General features: G+C 45.2%; 1 protein-coding gene across 1 annotated transcript in view; it reads right to left on the bottom strand.

The window, feature by feature from the left end:
• LOC139532734 (DNA annealing helicase and endonuclease ZRANB3-like) overlaps positions 1-23,361 on the bottom strand; it is an 86,972-nt gene that overhangs the window by 47,026 nt on the left and 16,585 nt on the right. Inside the window, exons 5-10 of the mRNA XM_071330699.1 lie at positions 18,054-18,285; positions 17,344-17,429; positions 15,783-15,954; positions 11,472-11,606; positions 9,136-9,255; positions 2,623-2,742 (exon numbers count right to left, since the gene is read on the bottom strand). Of these exons, the coding sequence (XP_071186800.1) occupies positions 2,623-2,742; positions 9,136-9,255; positions 11,472-11,606; positions 15,783-15,954; positions 17,344-17,429; positions 18,054-18,285 (865 nt within the window). The remainder of the gene's footprint in view (positions 1-2,622; positions 2,743-9,135; positions 9,256-11,471; positions 11,607-15,782; positions 15,955-17,343; positions 17,430-18,053; positions 18,286-23,361) is intronic.

The following is a 23,361-nucleotide window of genomic DNA, read 5'->3' as shown; positions in this document are numbered from 1 at the left end:
CTGCTCTACCAACTGAGCTACAGGAGCGCCCTGCTCTACCAACTGAGCTACAGGAGCACCGTGCTCTACAAAATGAGCTACAGGAGCGCCGTGCTCTACCAACTGAGCTACAGGAGCGCCGTGCTCTACCAACTGAGACACAAGAGCGCCGTGCTCTACCAACTGAGCTACAGGAGCACCGTGCTCTACAAACTGAGCTACAGGAGCGCCGTGCTCTACCAACTGAGCTACAGGAGCGCCCTGCTCTACCAACTGAGCTACAGGAGCGCCCTGCTCTACCAACTGAGCTACAGGAGCGCCGTGCTCTACCAACTGAGCTACAGGAGCGCCGTGCTCTACCAACTGAGCTACAGGAGCGCCGTGCTCTACCAACTGAGCTACAGGAGCGCCGTGCTCTACCAACTGAGCTACAGGAGCGCCGTGCTCTACCAACTGAGCTACAGGAGCGCCGTGCTCTACCAACTGAGCTACAGGAGCGCCGTGCTCTACCAACTGAGCTACAGGAGCGCCCTGCTCTACCAACTGAGCTACAGGAGCGCCCTGCTCTACCAACTGAGCTACAGGAGCGCCATGCTCTACCAACTGAGCTACAGGAGCGCCCTGCTCTACCAACTGAGCTACAGGAGCACCCTGCTCTACCAACTGAGCTACAGGAGCACCCTGCTCTACCAACTGAGCTACAGGAGCACCATGCTCTACCAACTGAGCTACAGGAGCGCCATGCTCTACCAACTGAGACACAAGAGCGCCGTGCTCTACCAACTGAGCTACAGGAGCACCGTGCTCTACAAACTGAGCTACAGGAGCGCCGTGCTCTACCAACTGAGCTACAGGAGCGCCGTGCTCTACCAACTGAGCTACAGGAGCGCCGTGCTCTACCAACTGAGCTACAGGAGCGCCCTGCTCTACCAACTGAGCTACAGGAGCGCCGTGCTCTACCAACTGAGCTACAGGAGCGCCGTGCTCTACCAACTGAGCTACAGGAGCGCCGTGCTCTACCAACTGAGCTACAGGAGCGCCGTGCTCTACCAACTGAGCTACAGGAGCGCCGTGCTCTACCAACTGAGCTACAGGAGCGCCGTGCTCTACCAACTGAGCTACAGGAGCGCCATGCTCTACCAACTGAGCTACAGGAGCGCCCTGCTCTACCAACTGAGCTACAGGAGCGCCATGCTCTACCAACTGAGCTACAGGAGCGCCGTGCTCTACCAACTGAGCTACAGGAGCACCCTGCTCTACCAACTGAGCTACAGGAGCACCCTGCTCTACCAACTGAGCTACAGGAGCACCATGCTCTACCAACTGAGCTACAGGAGCACCATGCTCTACCAACTGAGCTAAAGGAGCACCATGCTCTACCAACTGAGCTACAGGAGCACCATGCTCTACCAACTGAGCTACAGGAGCACCATGCTCTACCAACTGAGCTACAGAGGACCATGCTCTACCAACTGAGCTACAGAGGACCATGCTCTACCAACTGAGCTACAGGAGCACCCTGCTCTACCAACTGAGCTACAGAGGACCATGCTCTACCAACTGAGCTACAGAGGACCATGCTCTACCAACTGAGCTACAGGAGCGCCCTGCTCTACCAACTGAGCTACAGAGGACCATGCTCTACCAACTGAGCTACAGGAGAGCCCTGCTCTACCAACTGAGCTACAGAGGACCATGCTCTACCAACTGAGCTACAGAGGACCATGCTCTACCAACTGAGCTACAGAGGACCATGCTCTACCAACTGAGCTACAGAGGACCATGCTCTACCAACTGAGCTACAGAGGACCATGCTCTACAGAGGACCATGCTCTACAGAGGACCACACCTCCAATCAGCTTTGCTGATAGCGATGTTGTTTCCATAAGTGGATGAATTGGTGTAACGTAGCATGTATAGCAAAGCCTCAACCCTTACCTACCTCTTCCAACTCAAATGAGCTCGGGAAAAAAGTGATTGTTGTTGTTTTGTGTGACTACAGCTCTAGCGATACAACACAAAAATAGAGACACGTTTTAATTGAGTGAGGCGTCAAAGAGGACAACCTGCCCGCCCCGCTTCGGTTAGCTCATTAGATTTCAAAACAACAGATTCTAAAATAAAATCACACACACGCTTTGCATGCTCGCCTTTAGTGAGTTTAGGCCATTAGTCAAGAACGTCAAGAACTTTCTCACTGTTTTTAATGCTCGTTTTAATTTGAGAGCTCTGGAAAGAAAGACTTCCTATCCATTTACTACATATGACAAATAAACTGGAACGGGTCTTGGAAGATATCAATCAAACAGTGTTACTGGGACTGGAATTAGGACATGTGGTGGATGTATACAGTGTTACTGGGACTGGAATTAGGACACGTGGTGGATGTATACATTGTTACTGGGACTGGAATTAGGACACGTGATGGATGTATACAGTTTTACTGGGACTGGAATTAGGACACGTGGTGGATGTATACAGTGTTACTGGGACTGGAATTGGGACACATGGTGGATGTATACAGTGTTACTGGGACTGGAATTAGGACACATGGTGGATGTATATGCCCAGTAGAGGGTCTGTACCGTAGAAATATAATGACTATTCTATCATCACTGTTTCTATGGTCTGTACGTGCAGTACCTGCCCAGCAGCCTGTATGCTGAGGACGGCCACACGCGTCTCAGGGTCATTCTGGAACTGGTGAACCAGGTGGATACGCTCTGAGGACGGAACACTGCCATCGATACGGATGTAACTGGCCTGAGAGAGAGAGAGAGAGAGGGGGAGAGAGAGAGAGAGAGAGAGAGAGAGAGGGAGATGGGGAGAGAGAGAGAGAGAGAGAGATGGGGAGAGCGTGGTCATTACTGATGGGACACTGCCAATGATATGGATGTAACTGGCCTGTGAGAGAGAGAGAGAGAGAGGGGGAGAGAGGGAGAGGGAGAGATAGAGAGAGAGAGAATGGTCATTACTGATGGGACACTGCCAATGATATGGATGTAACTGGCCTGAGAGAGGAGGAGATAGGGCGAGAGGTAAATGTCAGCGCTGATTAAAACCTTGACCTCTGAACCCACCACTAAAACAGCAGCAACATCCTATAGCATTGTTGTATAGAAAAACAACTATTTACTAACACATCGGCGTACACGTCACTGACAAACTGAAATGGTCCACTCACACAGACAGTGTGGTGAAGAAAATTTGGCTTGTCACCTAAAACCCTCAAACTTTTACAGATGCACAATAGAGAGCATCCTGTCGAGCTGCATCACCACTTGGTACGGTAACTGCACCGCCCGCAACCGCAAGGCTCTCCAGAGGGTGGTGCGGTCTGCCCAACACATCACCGGGGGGCAAACTTCCTGCCCTCCAGGACACCTACAGCACCCAATGTCACAGGAAGACCAAAAAGATCATCAAGGGCAACAACCACCCGAGCCACTGCCTGTTCACCCTGCTACCATCCAGAAGGTGAAGTCAGTACAGGTGCATCAAAGCTGGGACCGAGAGACTGAAAAACAGCTTCTAGCTCAAGGCCATCAGACTGTTAAACAGCCATCACTAACATTGAGAGGCTGCTGCCTATATACATAGACTTGAAATCACTGGCCATTTTAATAAATAGAACACTAGTCACTTTAATCATGTCTACATATCTTGCATTACCCATCTCATATGTATATACTGTATCCTATGCTATTCTACTGTATCTTATTCTATACTGCTCTCACATTGCATGTCCATATATTTGTATATTCTTAATTCCATTCCTTTACTAGATGTGTGTGTACTGGGTATATGTTGTGTAATTGTTAGATATTAGTGCACTGTTGGAGCTAGCAGCACAAGCATTTCGCTACACCCGCAATAACATCTGCTAAACACGTGTATGTGACCAATAACATTTGATTTGACATTTAGTCAATTCCCCTCCACACAGACTGTACCCATATACAGGAAGAACAATGTTGTGTTCTAATACACCTGTCACAGTGATGTCATTGATTTCGTTATTTTTTTTATTTGATTAGTCGTGTCTCTCTCTCCCCCCCTCTCTCTGTCTCCCCGTTCTCACAGCTGTAGTTCATCACGGCAGCATGCAGCTCCTTATTTTAGTCTTTTTCCTGTTAATGGGTGATGATGCTTCTGCGAGTGGGAGACTTTTCAAATGAGAAGGTGTGATCCCGTATCAGATAACAGCAGACGACACCTATACCCTTCCTCTCACTTCACTGGCATCGAGATGAGACTGGCTTAAAATAAAAACTGTGTGTGTGTGTGTTTTACAAACTTCTGTTTTGAGTTTCTACATAATTGGAGATGAGATTCAGCAACACTTGGAGAACAATGGAATAAAATAAAATAAAAAAAGCTTCTTTATTGCTAAAATGTAGAACCAACGTTGGTTAATAAAAAAATCAAATAAATAAATTCCACTTTCCTTCAAGTGTTGCTGAATCTCCTCTCTCCTTGGTTGGAAAGCGAGGTAGCGACAGTGATCCCTTCCCTTTGAGTTTCTACATAGACAGTCTGTTGTAGTGAAAACACAAGCCGTTTGAAGTGTGTGTGTTATCACTACCAGTGGCTGGTTCAACATGTGTAGACTTGAGGGGAAAGCACACAGGTACATAACACTAACATGTATCTGCTGCTGTCTGCACTGTATCTGCCGTTCTGCACTCGGAGACAAACACACAGAGTGCATTTACATTTGAACATTTTATTCATTTAGCCGACGCTCTTATCCAGAGTGACTTACAGGAGCAATTTGGGTTAACTTCTCACGAGTCACCAACCCTGATCCGGTAGCACCCCCCACCCCCCACTGAGTAGCATAGCTAGCATAGCGTCACAAGTAACTTGTAGCATCTAAATATCATTAAATCACAAGTCCAAGACACCAGATGAAAGATACAGGTCTTGTGAATAAAGCCACCATTTCAGATTTTTTAAAATGTTTTACAGGGAAGACACAATATGTAAATCTATTAGCTAACCACGTTAGCAAAGGACACGATTTTTTTACTCCCAATAGTTTTTTCCTGCGTCAGTAGCTATCACTAATTCGACTAAATAAAAATATATATAGCCACTAACCAAGAAACAACTTCATAAGATGACAGTCTGATAACATATTTATGGTATAGCATAGTTTTTTTTGGGAAAAATGTGCATTTTTCAGGTATAAATCACAGTTCTACATTGCAGCTGCAATCTGAAATAGTGCTGACCCAGCCAGAACAATTACAGAGACCAACGTCATATAACGAATTACTCATCTTAAAACATTTCAGAAAAATACACAGCGTACAGATATTGAAAGCCCAACATCTGGTGAATCCAAACAATATTTCAGATTTATTAAATGTTTTATAACGAAAACAAAATGTAGCGCTAAATTAGCATAGCTATACCAGGCAGATTCGGCTAGGCGCCCACGGCCAGTTCACATGCACAACAGATATGATATAACATCGTAAATTGGGTCTTACTATGGCTGATCTTTCATCAGAATGTTGATCAAAGTGTCCTTTGTCAAGATGAGTCGTTGGTTCCGTTCAGAATTGTTCCTTTCCCACTCCATTTAGCACAGGTACTGGTCGAGTGGCACGGATCTCTCAAACGTAAATAAAATCAGACAACGGAACACCACAAAACTCCCGAAAAAATTCAAATAATCTGATTAAACTATATTGAAAAAACATACATTACGATGATATGGTCACATGTATCAAACAAAATTCGACACGGAGATAGTTTTCATCCATAACACCAGCAAAACAGTACACAATCGCAGCTCCAACTCGTGCGAATCAGAAAACCGGAAGTTGTCGGTCACGCCAAAGAAATAGGTCTTATTTCACGTCAGTACCAGATAAACAAAGAATTTCTCCTCTGACGTCCTCTTGACACCCAGAGGAAGGCGAATGAAGTGTGTTTCTGGTCATAGGGGTCATGACCATATATAGGCAGAGCGTTGAAGCGAGCATAGACTTCTTGCATTCTACTTCTTGGTCAGGGAAAGTGCTGTCAAATGACTTGTGTATCACTCAGAGACAAAATTGAAACGGTTTTAGAAACTAGAGATTGTTTTCTTTCCAATGGTATTATTTATATGCATATAGTAAGAGCAATAATTGAATAAGAGGCCGTTTAATCTGTAGAGCAAATTATGCTAATGGGAAAATAGCACCCCCTGTATTCTCAAGAAGTTAAGTGCCTTGCTCAAGGGCAGATCTTTCACCTAGTCCGCTCGGGGATTGGAACCTTTCGGTTACTGACCCAATGCTCTGAACTGCTAGGCTACCTGCAGCTACAGGGTGGAACTCTCTGGTGTTGTGTAAACACTGACAGTCTATGACCCCCACGCCTGGGAATCATGGTCCCTACAGGGCTGTGACGACAACATCAGGGTTTTGTGACGCCTGTCCAGTAGGAACACAAGGTTACATTTCTCCAGCCCCATCCCTCAGCTTTAATGGCAAAAACAGTGGTGGGCTGCTGTTCAACTGAAAATCTAATTAAATAACTGGATTTAAAAGGCCCAGTGCAGTCAAAAGTATATTTTTCTTGTGTTTAAAAAAAAATCGTATTGTACAACAGTTGATAAAAACTAACACTGTAAAAGTGTGAAAAAAAAAAAAAATCTGTGTTATTTCCACATAGTTGCTGGTTGAAAATACAATCTACACAGGATCCTCTAATCAACCGGTTTGCATGGGCAGGTGTTTCGGCTGGGGACATACCAGGCGGCAAATTGGTTAATAGACCAATAACAAAGAGAGTTCCAAACCTCTCTGCCAAAAACAGCTAGTTTTAAGTTTCCCCCTCCCCACCCAGAAATTATTTGATATACACTAATGTCCATGGCTTCCATTGTTTCTTGGCCCAAGCAAGTCTCTTCTTATTATTGGTGTCCTTTAGTAGTGGTTTCGTTGCAGCAATTCGACCATAAAGCCTGATTCACACAGTCTCCTCTGAACAGTTGATGTTGAGATGTGTCTGTTACTTGAACTCTGTGAAGAATTTATTTGGGCTACAATTTCTGAGGCTGGTAACTCTAATGAACTTATCCTCTGCAGCAGAGGTAACTCTGTCTTCCTTTCCTGTGGCGGTCCTCATGACAGCCAGTTTCATCATAGCGCTTGATGGTTTTTGCGACTGCACTTGAAGAAACTTTCAGATTTCTTGAAATGTTCCATATTGACTGACCTTCATGTCTTAAAGTAATGATGGACTGTCATTTCGTTTTGCTTATTTGAGCTGTTCTTGCCATAATATTAACTTGTTTTTTTTACCAAATAGGGCTATCTTCTGTATATCACCCCTACCTTGTCACAACACAACTGATTGGCTCAAACGCTTTAAGGGAAGAAATTCCACAAATGAACTTTTAACAAGGCACACCTGTTAATTGAAATGGATTCCAGATGACTACCTCATGAAGCTGGTTGAGAGAATGCCAAGAGTGTGCAAAGCTGTCATCAAAGCAAAGGGGGGCTACTTTGAAGAAACTCAAATCTAAAATATATCTTGATTTATTTAACACTTTTTTTGGTTACTACATAATTTCATGTGTTATTTCATAGTTTATGTTTTCACTATTATTCTACAAAACAGTAAAAATAAAGAAAAACCCTTGAATGAGTAGGTGTTCTAAAGCTTTTAACCAGTAGAACACTGAACTAAAATATAAACACAACATGTCCTGTGTTGGTCCCATGTTTCATGAGCTGAAATAAATGTGTTCCATACGCACAAAAAGCTTATTTCTCTCAAATTTTGTGCACAAATGTGTTTACATCCCTGTTAGTGAGCATTTCTCCTTTGCCAAGATAATCCATCCACCTGATAGGTGTGGCATATCAATAAACTGATTAAACAGCATGATCATTACACAGGTGCACCGTGTGCAGGGAACAACAAAAGGCCACTCTAAAATGTGCAGTTCTGTCACACAACACAATGCCACAGATGTCTCACGTTTTGAGGGAGCTTGCAATTGGCATGCTGACTGCAGGAATGCCCACCAGATCTGTTGCCAGAGAATTTGATGTTCATTTCTCTACCATAAGCCACCTCCAACGTCGTTTTAGAGAATTTGGCAGTACGTCCAACAACTGCAGACCACGTGTATGGCGTCATATTCGCGAGCAGTTTGCTGATGTCAATGTTGTGAATGGTACGGGCAGGCATAAGCTACGGACAACGGACACAATTGCATTTTATCGATGGCAATTTGAATGCACAGAGATACCGTGACGAGATCCTGAGGCCCATTGTCGTGCCATTCATCCGCTGCCACCAACTCATGTTTCAGTATGATAATGCATTGCACAATCAACAACCGGATCAACTCTATGTGAAGGAGATGTGTCGTGCTGCATGGGGCAAATGGTGGTCACACCAGATACTGACTTTTTTCGGATCCACACCCCTACTTTTTTTTTTTTTTTTTTTTAAAGATATCTGTGACCAACAGATTCATATCTGTGTTCCCAGTCATGTGAAATCCATAGATTAGGGCCTCATTAATGTATTTACATGTTTTCTTTATGTGAACTGTAACTCAGTCAAATCTTTGAAATGGTTGCATGTTGCTTTGTATTTTTGTTCAGTGTAGTTATTTTGTTAGATACTTTTCCCTATTAGCTGAAATCTTATTTTCTTCAAAGCCCTTAGCTAGCAAACAGGTTTCACTAAGAAACAAAAAAAATACTGCACTCTGAACCACAAAACGTTGCTAGATTCATTAAAGTGTTGTTAGACAAAGCAAGAAAAGTCAACTTCAAAATGTGATGTAGTTTTAGTGGATTTTGCAGCCGTTGTTGGTAAGTAATGAATCTGCTAGCTTCTAGAGTAACTTCCTCAACCTTTAAGTGTTTTAGGATTTGAAGACTGGTATGGAATAATCTCCATAACAGTTTGACAGGTCTGAGAAAGTGCCTGAGGGCACATCTGTGTGCTGTGTCAGGGAGAGGGAGAGAGATGGCCCCTTAATGGTGAATTTGTGACAGAAGGGGCTGCTGAACAGTGGGAGAGGTGTGCGTGTCCATTAGTTGTGATGAGTGAACAACAGTTACCTTGGCTTCGATGACAGCCTCGCTACATGCCTGTAGCATGGTCAGGTGATGAGCGAACACCAGTTACCTTGGCTTCGATGACAGCCTCGCTACATGCCTGTAGCATGGTCAGGTGATGAGCGAACACCAGGAACTTTAACTTCTCAGTCTCCAGCAGCATCTTTATGTAGTCTTTCACTGCTCCGGCCTATAGGAGGACACCACAGAGGGGCCAATAGAAATGCAATAACAACATATTAGAATACATCTCTATGCGAAGGCCATACAGGGGAAATCAACCAATGGAAGGAAGGAAATGAATCATGAATTGCTATGAGACAAATACTCAAGACTTCACATATATTTGTCTTGAAGGACCACTTATACGATACACCGCCCCCCCCCCCCCCCCCCAAATCGACAGTCCTGTCCTGCTGTCCACATGCCACACACCTCCTGGACTTCAGACCTCTGTCACCAGTCTCTGCTCGCTCACCTAGAGACTTGGACTGTTAATTATCAGAAGGCCTTTCCTCTCAGAGGGGGATAATGAAAGTAGGTCTAAGCAGGTCTAGCTAGAAGCCTCCTCCTCCATCTGCTAATGGGAACTTCTCATTACTGGGTTGCTGGGTTGCTTTTAACTCTGCAGAAGTTGAATTAGTGCAACACAAACTTCCTGTCCACTGAAGCAGTGATATGTTATCTCTCTTTAAAGTCCATCATCAGAGGCAGCAGGGTCTCTGGGTAATTGGGAGCATCTGCTGCTGCTGGTAGACGGGGTAAAAATAAAAACCATGTCCCCCTCCACACTGCCAAACTCGGTCCCAAAATGACACCCTATTCCCTATGTAGTGCACTACTTTTGACCAGGGCCCATAGAGCTCTGGTCAAAAGTAGTGCACCATGTAGGGAATAGGGTGCCATTTCGGAAGTATCCATGGTCCACTCGCCAGGCATTCACATCCGCTTCAGAAGTGACATGAGATGTGTGTGTGTGTATCCACTCACCCCTCCAAAACGTTATTTTCTGTCAGTGTGTGTGAAGCAGCAGCCAACCGAAAGGGATGGGCGAGGAAATGAGACAGGAGGATGACATCTACAGCGACACAACGGTGAACTTTAATCAAGCGGAGGAGGAGGAAGGGAAACTGAGAGAAAAGCCAATCAGCAAACAAGACGGAGCGAAACAAGCCAACCGGTGAGGAAGGATTCCTCCGCTGATTACGTTCAGCAGGCTGAGGCTTTGTTAACCTTGGTGCAGGATCCTTATTACAGAGGAGCCTGGGTCATGTTCAGTTAGACACCTAACAAACGTAAAACTGTCCAAAACAGAGCGAAACAGGTGGAGGTACTATCTGTGCTTGTTTTCTGTTTTCTGTTGAAAAACGTTTGTATCCTGCGTACCAAGCCAGCTTCCTTCACTTAAAGTCACCTGGAAGTTAATGGCTGACCTTCTTGCCTGGTGGTGTTACCATGGCAACCACATTAGAAGTAACACCTTGGAAAGGTTCTGCTATATTTGGGTTCGGTCTGCTGTGTCGAAAAGGTTTACTTTAGAAAAATACAGAGAAATTGAAAGGCCACAGTTATGGCTGTCCAGAGTTATGATGGCCAGCCAGAACGCTTTCACTAAGGGGTGGCAGACCTTCACTCTGTTCCCATGGCGATGCGCTCTGAGTAATGTGAAGCATAATAACCTATGGGAGGGAGGGCCTTGCATCTGAGGAGAAGAAAAAAAAACATGCTTGTCACCTTTTGACACCGCCCTTCAACAAACAACCTCTCTACCGAGAGAGAGAGAGAAAGAGAGAAAGAGACAGAGAGACAGACAGAGACAGAGAGACAGAGAGACAGAGAGACAGACAGAGACAGACAGAGACAGAGAGAGACAGAGAGAGACAGACAGAGACAGAGAGAGACAGACAGAGACAGAGAGAGACAGAGAGAGACAGACAGAGACAGAGAGAGACAGACAGAGACAGAGAGAGACAGAGAGAGACAGAGAGAGACAGAGAGAGACAGAGAGAGACAGAGAGAGAGACAGAGAGAGAGACAGAGACAGAGACAGAGACAGAGACAGAGAGACAGAGACAGACAGACAGACGGGACAGACGGGACAGACGGGACAGACGGGACAGACGGGACAGACGGGACAGACGGGACAGACGGGACAGACGGGACAGACGGGACAGACGGGACAGACGGGACAGACAGGACAGACAGGACAGACAGGACAGACAGGACAGACAGGACAGACAGGACAGACAGACAGACAGACAGACAGACAGACAGACAGACAGAGAGACAGACAGACAGACAGACAGACAGACAGACAGAGAGAGAGACAGAGACCCTTTTCTAGAACGGTGCAGAAATGCTGGGCCAGGAGGGGGTTAGGTGCCTGTGTGTGTATATACACTGTACCTTAGCGATGGCGGTCTGTTTGTACATGCGTGTCACGAGCCCCATGACTTCAGTGAAGGGGTTGTCCGTGGCAGAGACCCCCGAACCCATCGTCCTCATCAGGCGCTCCCACTCCTCCAAGCTGCCGCTCGCCTCCTGCACACACACACACACACACACACGTCAAAAGGCCGGTCTATTTCTTTCTCATCTTCTGTTTGCAGCTATAAGGGCAGAACATGTTGCTGTGGATGGTACCCTACTTTTCCTCCTTCAGGTGGAGAGAAAGGAGGGAGAAAAAGAAAGACAACACAATTCCCAAAGACGCTGCTCCTCTCCTCACGTCAGTAGTGCCTAGGTAGGTCACATGGGCTAGCCCAATTATAGCTGGATTGTGACAAGGGGATGTAGAAGATGGAGAACACACTAGCCCAACACAATAAATCACACACAGTCTGCTCTCAAGGTGAAACACAATGAGTATTCTGGGGAGTTACTGTACAAGGGGAGTTACTGTACAATGGCAGTATGAAGGAGTATTTAGGGGAGTTACTGTACAAGGGGAGTTACTGTACAATGGCAGTATGAAGGAGTATTTAGGGGAGTTACTGTACAATGGCAGTATGAAGGCGTATTTAGGGGAGTTAGGGGTATTACTGTAGGAAGGCAGTACGAAGGAGTATTTAGGGGAGTTAGGGGTATTACTGTAGGAAGGCAGTACGAAGGAGTATTTAAGGGAGTTAGGGGTATTACTGTAGGAAGGCAGTACGAAGGAGTATTTAAGGGAGTTAGGGGTATTACTGTAGGAAGGCAGTACGAAGGAGTATTTAAGGGAGTTAGGGGGTATTACTGTAGAAAGGCAGTACGAAGGAGTATTTAGGGGAGTTAGGGGTATTACTGTAGAAAGGCAGTAGGAAGGAGTATTTAGGGGAGTTAGGGGTATTACTGTAGAAAGGCAGTAGGAAGCAGCTCTGAGAAGACAACAGATACATCTGAATTGTACAAATCTGAGGCAAAACCCATCTGCAAGTATTTTTTTAATGTATTTTTTAAATTTCACCTTTATTTAACCAGGTAGGCAGTTGAGAACAAGTTCTCATTTACAACTAAGACACAGTCACATACATGTCCCCTTACCTTTGGTATGTAAATACAAAGACAAGCTATATATTATTATATTTAGACATACAGGTCCTTCAGAAAGTATTCAGACCCCTGCACTTTTTCCACATTTTGTTACGTTACAGCCTTATTCTAAAATGGATTAAATTGTTATTTTTCTCCTTCAATCTACCCACAATACCCCATAATGACAAAGCAAAAACAGTTTAGAAATGTTTGCTAATTTATTAAAAATAGAAAACCGAAATATCACATTTACATAAGTATTCAGACCCTTTACTCAGTACTTTGTTGAAGCACCTTTGGCAGCGATTACAGCCTCGAGCCTTCCTGGGTATGACACTACAAGCTTGGCCCACCTGTATTTGGGGAGTTTCTCCCATTCTTCTCTGCAGATCCTCTCAAGCTCTGTCAGGTTGGATGGGGAGCATCGCTGGACAGCTATTTTCAGGTCTCTTCAGAGATGTTCGATCGGGTTCAAGTCCGGGCTCTGGCTGGGCCTCTGAGGAACATTCAGAGACTTGTCCTGAAGCCACTCCTGCGTTGTCTTGGCTGTGTGCTTAGGGTCGTTGTCCTGTTGGAAGGCGAACCTTCGCCCCAATCTGAGGACCTGAGTACTTCGACCGTTCATCTTTCCCTCAATCCTGACTAGTCTCCCAGTCCCTGCTGCTGAAAAACATCCCCACAGCATGATGCTGCCACCACCATGCTTCACCGTAGGGATGGTTCCAGGTTTCCTCCAGACTTGACACTTGGCATTCAGGCCAAAGATTCCATCCTGGTTTCATCAGACCAGAGAATCTGGCCACTCTACCATAAAGGCTTGATTGGAGGAGTGCTGCAGAGATGGTTGTCCTTCTGGAAGTTTTTCCCATCTCCACAGAGGAACTCTAGAGCTCTGTCAGAGTGACTATCGGGTTCTTGGTCACCTCCCTAACCAAGGCCCTTCTCCAGATCTGTGCCTCGACACAACCCTGTCTCGGGGCTCTATGGACAACTCCTGTGCCTCTGATATGCACTGTCAACTGTGGGACCTTATATAGACAGGTGTGTGCCTTTCCAAATCATGTCCAACCGATTGAATTTACCACAGGTGGACTCCAATCAAGTTGTAGAAACATCTCAAGGATGATCAATGGAAACAGGATGCAGCTGAGCCTCATATCAAAGGGTTTGAATATGTATGTAAATAAAGTATTTGTTTTTTTATTTTGAATACATTTGCAAACATTTCTAAAAAAACGTTTTTGCTTTGTCATTATGGGGTATTGTGATGTCATTATGGGGTATTGTGATGTCATTATGGGGTATTTTGTGTAGATTGCTGAGGATAAAAAAATAAAAATAAATGATTTTAGAATAAGGCTGTAACGTAACAAAATGTGGAAAAAGTTGAGGGGTCTGAATACTTTCTGAATGCACTGTATATAAACCCCATACATGCATATATTCATTATTTAATTCACACTGACTGCATACATACAGTCCTTAAATTAGCCAGCCAGTGGAGAGCGTAGGCTGAGGAGTGTGTGTGTGTGTGTGTGTGTGTGTGTGTGTGTGTGTGTGTGTGTGTGAGTGTGTGTGTGTGTGTGTGTCGACCGCATGTGATTTTGGAATGCAGCAGCAGGTGAGGTCTCTTTGTACTGAGAGAGAGAGAGATCAGAGAGAGAGAGAGATCAGAGAGAGAGAGAGAGAGATCAGAGAGAGAGAAAAAAAGAGGCCATGCATTCTTCTGGCTGACAGAGGTAACAGAGGATGAGAGGGAACAGAGGATGAGTTCTGCCTCATTACTTCAGCCTTATACAGCAGCACAGAGAGGAGAAGAGCGTAGCGGAGGATGGAGGGCACAGAGTTTAGAGCTCACCGAGTAAAGTTTACACACTATTAGAGAGCTCACAGAGGCTAGCTCAGAGATTATGGAGTTCACAGAGTATAGAGCTCACAGGGTAGAGAGCTATAGAGCTTACAGGGTATAGAGCTCACAGAGTTTACACACTAGACTAGAGAGCTAGTTCAGAGATTATGGAGTTCACACAGAGTTTATACAGCTCAGAGTATAGAGTTTAGAGTTCGCACGGTATCGAGCTCTAGAGCTCACAGGATATAGAACTCACAGGGTATAGAGCTCACAGGGTACAGTGGTATATGGGATGGGGCCACAGTGTCTCCCGACCCCTCCTGTCTCAGCCTCCAGTATTTATGCTGCAGTAGTTTATGTGTCGGGGGGCTAGGGTCAGTCTGATATATCTGGAGAATTTCTCCTGTCTTATCTGGTGTCCTGTGTGAATGTAAGTATGCTCTTTCTAATTCTCTTTCTTTCTCTCTCTCGGAGGACCTGTGCCCTATGACCATGCCTCCGGACTACCTGGCCTGATGACTCCTTGCTGTCCCCAGTCCATCTGGCCGTGCTGCTGCTCCAGTTTCAACTGTTCTGCCTGCGGCTATGGAACCCTGACCTGTTCACCGGACGTGCTACCTGTCCCAGACCTGCTGTTTTCAACTAGAGATATTCTGATCGACTATGAAAAGACAACTGACATTTACTCCTGAGGTGCTGACCTGTTGCACCCTCGACATCCACTGTGATTTTTTATTATTTGGCCATGCTGGTCATATATGAACATTTGAACATCTTGGCCATGTTCTGTTATAATCTCCACCCGGCCCAGCCAGAAGAGGACTGGCCACCCCTCATAGCCTGGTTCCTCTCTAGGTTTCGTCCTAGGTTCTGGCCTTTCTAGGGAGTTTTTCCTAGCCACCGTGCTTCTACACCTGCATTGCTTGCTGTTTGGGGTTTTAGGCTGGGTTTCTGTACAGCACTTTGAGATATCAGCGGATGTAAGAAGGGCTTTATAAATACATTTGATTTGAGGTAATTCAGTTTTATAGAACAGACAGCTAGTGCTGATCAGTATGAAAGGCTACTTTACTTACTTACGGAAAAGGGCAAGACTGAAATAAAAACCATATGGCAATGGGAGATAAAATGATAATTAGTGTAAATTGGATACTATTGCCGAGCAACAGGATGGGAGAGCAAGAGAGGGAGGGTGGGGAAGTGTGAGAGAGATATGATAATGAGGGGATATTTTCAGAATATTTAGCACCCCGTTCCCTCTGCCTAGAGGGGTCCGTCCGTCCGTCCAGCCGTTTGTCAGCGTGTGTGTGTGTGTTTCGGTCTGTCTGCCTGTCTGTCCGTCCGTCCGTTACCTTGGCAGCGTCTTTGGGCAGGTCGAAGGGGATGCGCTGGCGTATTTTGGGGGGTAGCTGGGGGAGGACCTGGACCTTCAGCCTCCGGATCATGATCTTACTGAGACGCTGGTGGAGTTCCTCTAGATGAGAGGCACCACGACAGTCCCACTGTCTCCTGTTACCAAGGAACCTGGGAGGGACAGATAATAACAGTCCCACTGTCTCCTGTTACCAAGCAACCTGGGAGGGACAGATAATAACAGTCCCACTGTCTCCTGTTACCAAGCAACCTGGGAGGGACAGATAATAACAGTCCCACTGTCTCCTGTTACCAAGCAACCTGGGAGGGACAGATAATAACAGTCCCACTGTCTCCTGTTACCAAGCAACCTGGGAGGGACAGATAATAACAGTCCCACTGTCTCCTGTTACCAAGCAACCTGGGAGGGACAGATAATAACAGTCCCACTGTCTCCTGTTACCAAGGAACCTGAGAGGGACAGATAATAACAGTCCCACTGTCTCCTGTTACCAATTAACCTGGGAGGGACAGATAATAACAGTCCCACTGTCTCCTGTTACCAAGGAACCTGAGAGGGACAGATAATAACAGTCCCACTGTCTCCTGTTACCAAGGAACCTGGGAGGGACAGATAATAACAGTCCCACTGTCTCCTGTTACCAAAGAACCTGAGAGGGACAGATAATAACAGTCCCACTGTCTCCTGTTACCAAGGAACCTGAGAGGGACAGATAATAACAGTCCCACTGTCTCCTGTTACCAAAGAACCTGAGAGGGACAGATAATAACAGTCCCACTGTCTCCTGTTACCAAGGAACCTGAGGGACAGATAATAACAGTCCCAATGTCTCCTGTTACCAATGAACCTGAGGGACAGATAATAACAGTCCCACTGTCTCCTGTTACCAAGGAACCTGAGGGACAGATAATAACAGTCCCACTGTCTCCTGTTACCAAGGAACCTGAGGGACAGATAATAACAGTCCCACTGTCTCCTGTTACCAAGGAACCTGAGGGACAGATAATAACAGTCCCACTGTCTCCTGTTACCAAGGAACCTGAGGGACAGATAATAACAGTCCCACTGTCTCCTGTTACCAATGAACCTGGGAGGGACAGATAATAACAGTCCCACTGTCTCCTGTTACCAAGCAACCTGAGAGGGACAGATAATAACATTCCCACTGTCTCCTGTCTCCTGTTACCAAGGAACCTGAGGGACAGATAATAACAGTCCCACTGTCTCCTGTCTCCTGTTACCAAGGAACCTGAGGGACAGATAATAACAGTCCCACTGTCTCCTGTTACCAAAGAACCTGAGGGACAGATAATAACAGTCCCACTGTCTCCTGTTACCAAGCAACCTGGGAGGGACAGACACCAGGGTTTGGGTCAGTGTGTCTGTCTGCTGCAGTGTCATTATGCGACTGCCCAGTATGTACACACTGCTGTTTGTCATTTTGGGAGGAAAGTGGGAGATGTAGCATTTTCACCATGCCAATGGTCAATATAACTGTGTGTGTGTGTGTGTCTTTGTATGTGTGTGTAGAGCGTTACCTGTAGTGGGCGTTACAGTATTGTTTGGCATAGTCACTCCACGTTCCAAACATCCTAGGATAGAGAGCCTCTATCTGCATAAAGAGCTGTGGAAACATAATACATGGAATGTGTGTGTGTGAGAGAGAGAGAGAGAGGTGTGGCAGGTGTGTTCTGCCCCCTCCATTCTAACCATCACTCTTCAAGGCACTAAACGGAACATTTCTGCCATGATGATAATAATGGACAATTATTCAAATGGAGCTTTTCAGGCAGCAGCCATGTGAATAACTACAGCCACTGTGTCTGTCCTCATCAAAGCACTGCAGCAGCACAGTGGAGCCAATAATCCTCTGCTGTTACACAGGGAAATGAAAGGTTTGGTGTAGTGAACAATAGTAAGGCGTGGGTGGAAGGGAGGGATGCTGCTTCTCTGGCACGGGCTCTGTGTGGTGTGGTGTGTGTGTGTCATTTTAAAGTTATAAATACTACAGAAAGAACAGAGCTGCAATGGTTTCTAGACCCTTTAAATCCCAGACCATCTGTATTCAACCAGCCCTTCATGCTTCCTCTAGGACAGGTTCAATACATATCTGTGTCTGTGAGACTGAAGACAAAAGGAATGATAGGATCCCAGCGGGCCAAGCTGGTTGAAATGTCAGAATAGAACAGAAATGTGTGATCGGGGGAAGGCGTGTGTTCGGACGTTTGGACCTTCGGGGGTACCGTACCTCCTCTGGCCGTCCCAGGGCCGGGGTGCCCGTCAGTAGGATGGCCCGCTTGGCGTTCTGGATGAGTGGTACCAGTATCTTAGACCTGGCTGCGTTCCTGGACTTGAGGTAGTGGGATTCATCCACCACCACCACATTAAACCTCTGTCTGGTCAGAGCCTCCACCAGGGGGCGTGCATCTGTGGTGAGCAGCCCGTAACCCAACACTGTTACCTTACTGCTACTGATCCCCCTATATAACACACACAGAGGGTTATAATGTGTTATGTATGGGTTATAGTGTGTTATAATGGGTCTGTGGTGAGCTGCCTGTAACCCAACACTGTTACCGTACTGCCTCTGTAGAGTGGACAGAGACACACCGATGATCAATAATCTCTAACAGTGAAAACATTGACTGCTGTTGTACTGATACTGTCAACTTGAACTAAATTAATTGAGAAAATAGACATTAATTTAGCAGAAATTAAAATATAAATTTGCACATTTACAATGTTAAACTGCAGGTTAACGTTTATTGTCATGGGTCTTGTCCAGGAGGAAGAACTGAAAGATCTCCCTTAGATAGACCAGCTGCAAAGTCAACATGTACTATGTTGTAAAAATCATGAAAACTAAAATGAGATTTTTGGTCTTAATTGAAGGTTATAGTTAGACATCAGGGTTAGCAGTGTGGTTTAGGTTAGACATTAGGGTTAGCAGTGTGGTTAAGGTTAGACATTAGGGTTAGCAGTGTGGTTAAGGTTAGACATTAGGGTTAGCAGTGTGGTTAGGGTTAGACATTAGGGTTAGCAGTGTGGTTAGGGTTAGACATTAGGGTTAGCAGTGTGGTTAAGGTTAGACATTAGGGTTAGCAGTGTGGTTAAGGTTAGACATTAGGGTTAGCAGTGTGGTTAAGGTTAGACATTAGGGTTAGCAGTGTGGTTAAGGTTAGACATTAGGGTTAGCAGTGTGGTTAAGGTTAGACATTAGGGTTAGCAGTGTGGTTAAGGTTAGACATTAGGGTTAGCAGTGTGGTTAAGGTTAGACATTAGGGTTAGCAGTGTGGTTAAGGTTAGACATTAGGGTTAGCAGTGTGGTTAAGGTTAGACATTAGGGTTAGCAGTGTGGTTAAGGTTAGACATTAGGGTTAGCAGTGTGGTTAAGGTTAGACATTAGGGTTAGCAGTGTGGTTAAGGTTAGACATTAGGGTTAGCAGTGTGGTTAAGGTTAGACATTAGGGTTAGCAGTGTGGTTAAGGTTAGACATTAGGGTTAGCAGTGTGGTTAGGGTTAGACATTAGGGTTAGCAGTGTGGTTAGGGTTAGACATTAGGGTTATCAGTGTGGTTAAGGTTAGACATTAGGGTTAGCAGTGTGGTTAAGGTTAGACATTAGGGTTAGCAGTGTGGTTAAGGTTAGACATTAGGGTTAGCAGTGTGGTTAAGGTTAGACATTAGGGTTAGCAGTGTGGTTAAGGTTAGACATTAGGGTTAGCAGTGTGGTTAAGGTTAGGGTTAGACATTAGGGTTAGCAGTGTGGTTAAGGTTAGACATTAGGGTTAGCAGTGTGGTTAAGGTTAGACATTAGGGTTAGCAGTGTGGTTAAGGTTAGACATTAGGGTTAGCAGTGTGGTTAGGGTTAGACATTAGGGTTAGCAGTGTGGTTAAGGTTAGACATTAGGGTTAGCAGTGTGGTTAAGGTTAGACATTAGGGTTAGCAGTGTGGTTAGGGTTAGACATTAGGGTTAGCAGTGTGGTTAAGGTTAGACATTAGGGTTAGCAGTGTGGTTAAGGTTAGGGTTAGACATTAGGGTTAGCAGTGTGGTTAAGGTTAGACATTAGGGTTAGCAGTGTGGTTAAGGTTAGACATTAGGGTTAGCAGTGTGGTTAAGGTTAGACATTAGGGTTAGCAGTGTGGTTAGGGCTAGACATTAGGGTTAGCAGTGTGGTTAGGGTTAGACAGGGTTAGCAGTGTGGTTAAGGTTAGACATTAGGGTTAGCAGTGTGGTTAGGGTTAGACATTAGGGTTAGCAGTGTGGTTAGGGTTAGACATTAGGGTTAGCAGTGTGGTTAAGGTTAGACATTAGGGTTAGCAGTGTGGTTAAGGTTAGGCATTAGGGTTAGCAGTGTGGTTAAGGTTAGACATTAGGGTTAGCAGTGTGGTTAAGGTTAGACATTAGGGTTAGCAGTGTGGTTAGGGTTAGACATTAGGGTTAGCAGTGTGGTTAGGGTTAGACATTAGGGTTAGCAGTGTGGTTAGGGTTAGACATTAGGGTTAGCAGTGTGGTTAGGGTTAGACAGGGTTAGCAGTGTGGTTAAGGTTAGACATTAGGGTTAGCAGTGTGGTTAGGGTTAGACATTAGGGTTAGCAGTGTGGTTAGGGTTAGACATTAGGGTTAGCAGTGTGGTTAGGGTTAGACATTAGGGTTAGCAGTGTGGTTAAGGTTAGACATTAGGGTTAGCAGTGTGGTTAAGGTTAGACATTAGGGTTAGCAGTGTGGTTAAGGTTAGACATTAGGGTTAGCAGTGTGGTTAAGGTTAGACATTAGGGTTAGCAGTGTGGTTAGGGTTAGACATTAGGGTTAGCAGTGTGGTTAAGGTTAGACATTAGGGTTAGCAGTGTGGTTAAGGTTAAACATTAGGGTTAGCAGTGTGGTTAAGGTTAGACATTAGGGTTAGCAGTGTGGTTAGGGTTAGACATTAGGGTTAGCAGTGTGGTTAGGGTTAGACATTAGGGTTAGCAGTGTGGTTAAGGTTAGACATTAGGGTTAGCAGTGTGGTTAAGGTTAGACATTAGGGTTAGCAGTGTGGTTAGGTTTAGACATTAGGGTTAGCAGTGTGGTTAAGGTTAGGGTTAGACATTAGGGTTAGCAGTGTGGTTAGGGTTAGACATTAGGGTTAGCAGTGTGGTTAAGGTTAGACATTAGGGTTAGCAGTGTGGTTAGGGTTAGACATTAGGGTTAGCAGTGTGGTTAAGGTTAGACATTAGGGTTAGCAGTGTGGTTAAGGTTAGACATTAGGGTTAGCAGTGTGGTTAAGGTTAGACATTAGGGTTAGCAGTGTGGTTAAGGTTAGACATTAGGGTTAGCAGTGTGGTTAGGGTTAGACATTAGGGTTAGCAGTGTGGTTAGGGTTAGGGTTAGACATTAGGGTTAGCAGTGTGGTTAAGGTTAGACATTAGGGTTAGCAGTGTGGTTAAGGTTAGACATTAGGGTTAGCAGTGTGGTTAAGGTTAGACATTAGGGTTAGCAGTGTGGTTAAGGTTAGACATTAGGGTTAGCAGTGTGGTTAAGGTTAGACATTAGGGTTAGCAGTGTGGTTAGGGTTAGACATTAGGGTTAGCAGTGTGGTTAAGGTTAGACATTAGGGTTAGCAGTGTGGTTAGGGTTAGACATTAGGGTTAGCAGTGTGGTTAAGGTTAGACATTAGGGTTAGCAGTGTGGTTAAGGTTAGACATTAGGGTTAGCAGTGTGGTTAAGGTTAGACATTAGGGTTAGCAGTGTGGTTAAGGTTAGACATTAGGGTTAGCAGTGTGGTTAAGGTTAGACATTAGGGTTAGCAGTGTGGTTAAGGTTAGACATTAGGGTTAGCAGTGTGGTTAAGGTTAGACATTAGGGTTAGCAGTGTGGTTAAGGTTAGACATTAGGGTTAGCAGTGTGGTTAAGGTTAGACATTAGGGTTAGCAGTGTGGTTAAGGTTAGACATTAGGGTTAGCAGTGTGGTTAAGGTTAGACATTAGGGTTAGCAGTGTGGTTAAGGTTAGACATTAGGGTTAGCAGTGTGGTTAAGGTTAGACATTAGGGTTAGCAGTGTGGTTAAGGTTAGACATTAGGGTTAGCAGTGTGGTTAAGGTTAGGGTTAGACATTAGGGTTAGCAATGTGGTTAAGGTTAGGGTTAGACATTAGGGTTAGCAGTGTGGTTAAGGTTAGACATTAGGGTTAGCAGTGTGGTTAAGGTTAGACATTAGGGTTAGCAGTGTGGTTAAGGTTAGACATTAGGGTTAGCAGTGTGGTTAAGGTTAGACATTAGGGTTAGCAGTGTGGTTAGGGCTAGACATTAGGGTTAGCAGTGTGGTTAGGGTTAGACAGGGTTAGCAGTGTGGTTAAGGTTAGACATTAGGGTTAGCAGTGTGGTTAGGGTTAGACATTAGGGTTAGCAGTGTGGTTAGGGTTAGACATTAGGGTTAGCAGTGTGGTTAAGGTTAGACATTAGGGTTAGCAGTGTGGTTAAGGTTAGGCATTAGGGTTAGCAGTGTGGTTAAGGTTAGACATTAGGGTTAGCAGTGTGGTTAAGGTTAGACATTAGGGTTAGCAGTGTGGTTAGGGTTAGACATTAGGGTTAGCAGTGTGGTTAGGGTTAGACATTAGGGTTAGCAGTGTGGTTAGGGTTAGACATTAGGGTTAGCAGTGTGGTTAGGGTTAGACAGGGTTAGCAGTGTGGTTAAGGTTAGACATTAGGGTTAGCAGTGTGGTTAGGGTTAGACATTAGGGTTAGCAGTGTGGTTAGGGTTAGACATTAGGGTTAGCAGTGTGGTTAGGGTTAGACATTAGGGTTAGCAGTGTGGTTAAGGTTAGACATTAGGGTTAGCAGTGTGGTTAAGGTTAGACATTAGGGTTAGCAGTGTGGTTAAGGTTAGACATTAGGGTTAGCAGTGTGGTTAAGGTTAGACATTAGGGTTAGCAGTGTGGTTAGGGTTAGACATTAGGGTTAGCAGTGTGGTTAAGGTTAGACATTAGGGTTAGCAGTGTGGTTAAGGTTAAACATTAGGGTTAGCAGTGTGGTTAAGGTTAGACATTAGGGTTAGCAGTGTGGTTAGGGTTAGACATTAGGGTTAGCAGTGTGGTTAGGGTTAGACATTAGGGTTAGCAGTGTGGTTAAGGTTAGACATTAGGGTTAGCAGTGTGGTTAAGGTTAGACATTAGGGTTAGCAGTGTGGTTAGGTTTAGACATTAGGGTTAGCAGTGTGGTTAAGGTTAGGGTTAGACATTAGGGTTAGCAGTGTGGTTAGGGTTAGACATTAGGGTTAGCAGTGTGGTTAAGGTTAGACATTAGGGTTAGCAGTGTGGTTAGGGTTAGACATTAGGGTTAGCAGTGTGGTTAAGGTTAGACATTAGGGTTAGCAGTGTGGTTAAGGTTAGACATTAGGGTTAGCAGTGTGGTTAAGGTTAGACATTAGGGTTAGCAGTGTGGTTAAGGTTAGACATTAGGGTTAGCAGTGTGGTTAGGGTTAGACATTAGGGTTAGCAGTGTGGTTAGGGTTAGGGTTAGACATTAGGGTTAGCAGTGTGGTTAAGGTTAGACATTAGGGTTAGCAGTGTGGTTAAGGTT

Source organism: Salvelinus alpinus, chromosome 10 (assembly GCF_045679555.1).
Source record: "Salvelinus alpinus chromosome 10, SLU_Salpinus.1, whole genome shotgun sequence".
Classification (NCBI taxonomy): domain Eukaryota; kingdom Metazoa; phylum Chordata; class Actinopteri; order Salmoniformes; family Salmonidae; genus Salvelinus; species Salvelinus alpinus.
Note: the sequence above shows the minus strand (reverse complement) of the source record. Positions and strands in the feature narration are given on the sequence as shown.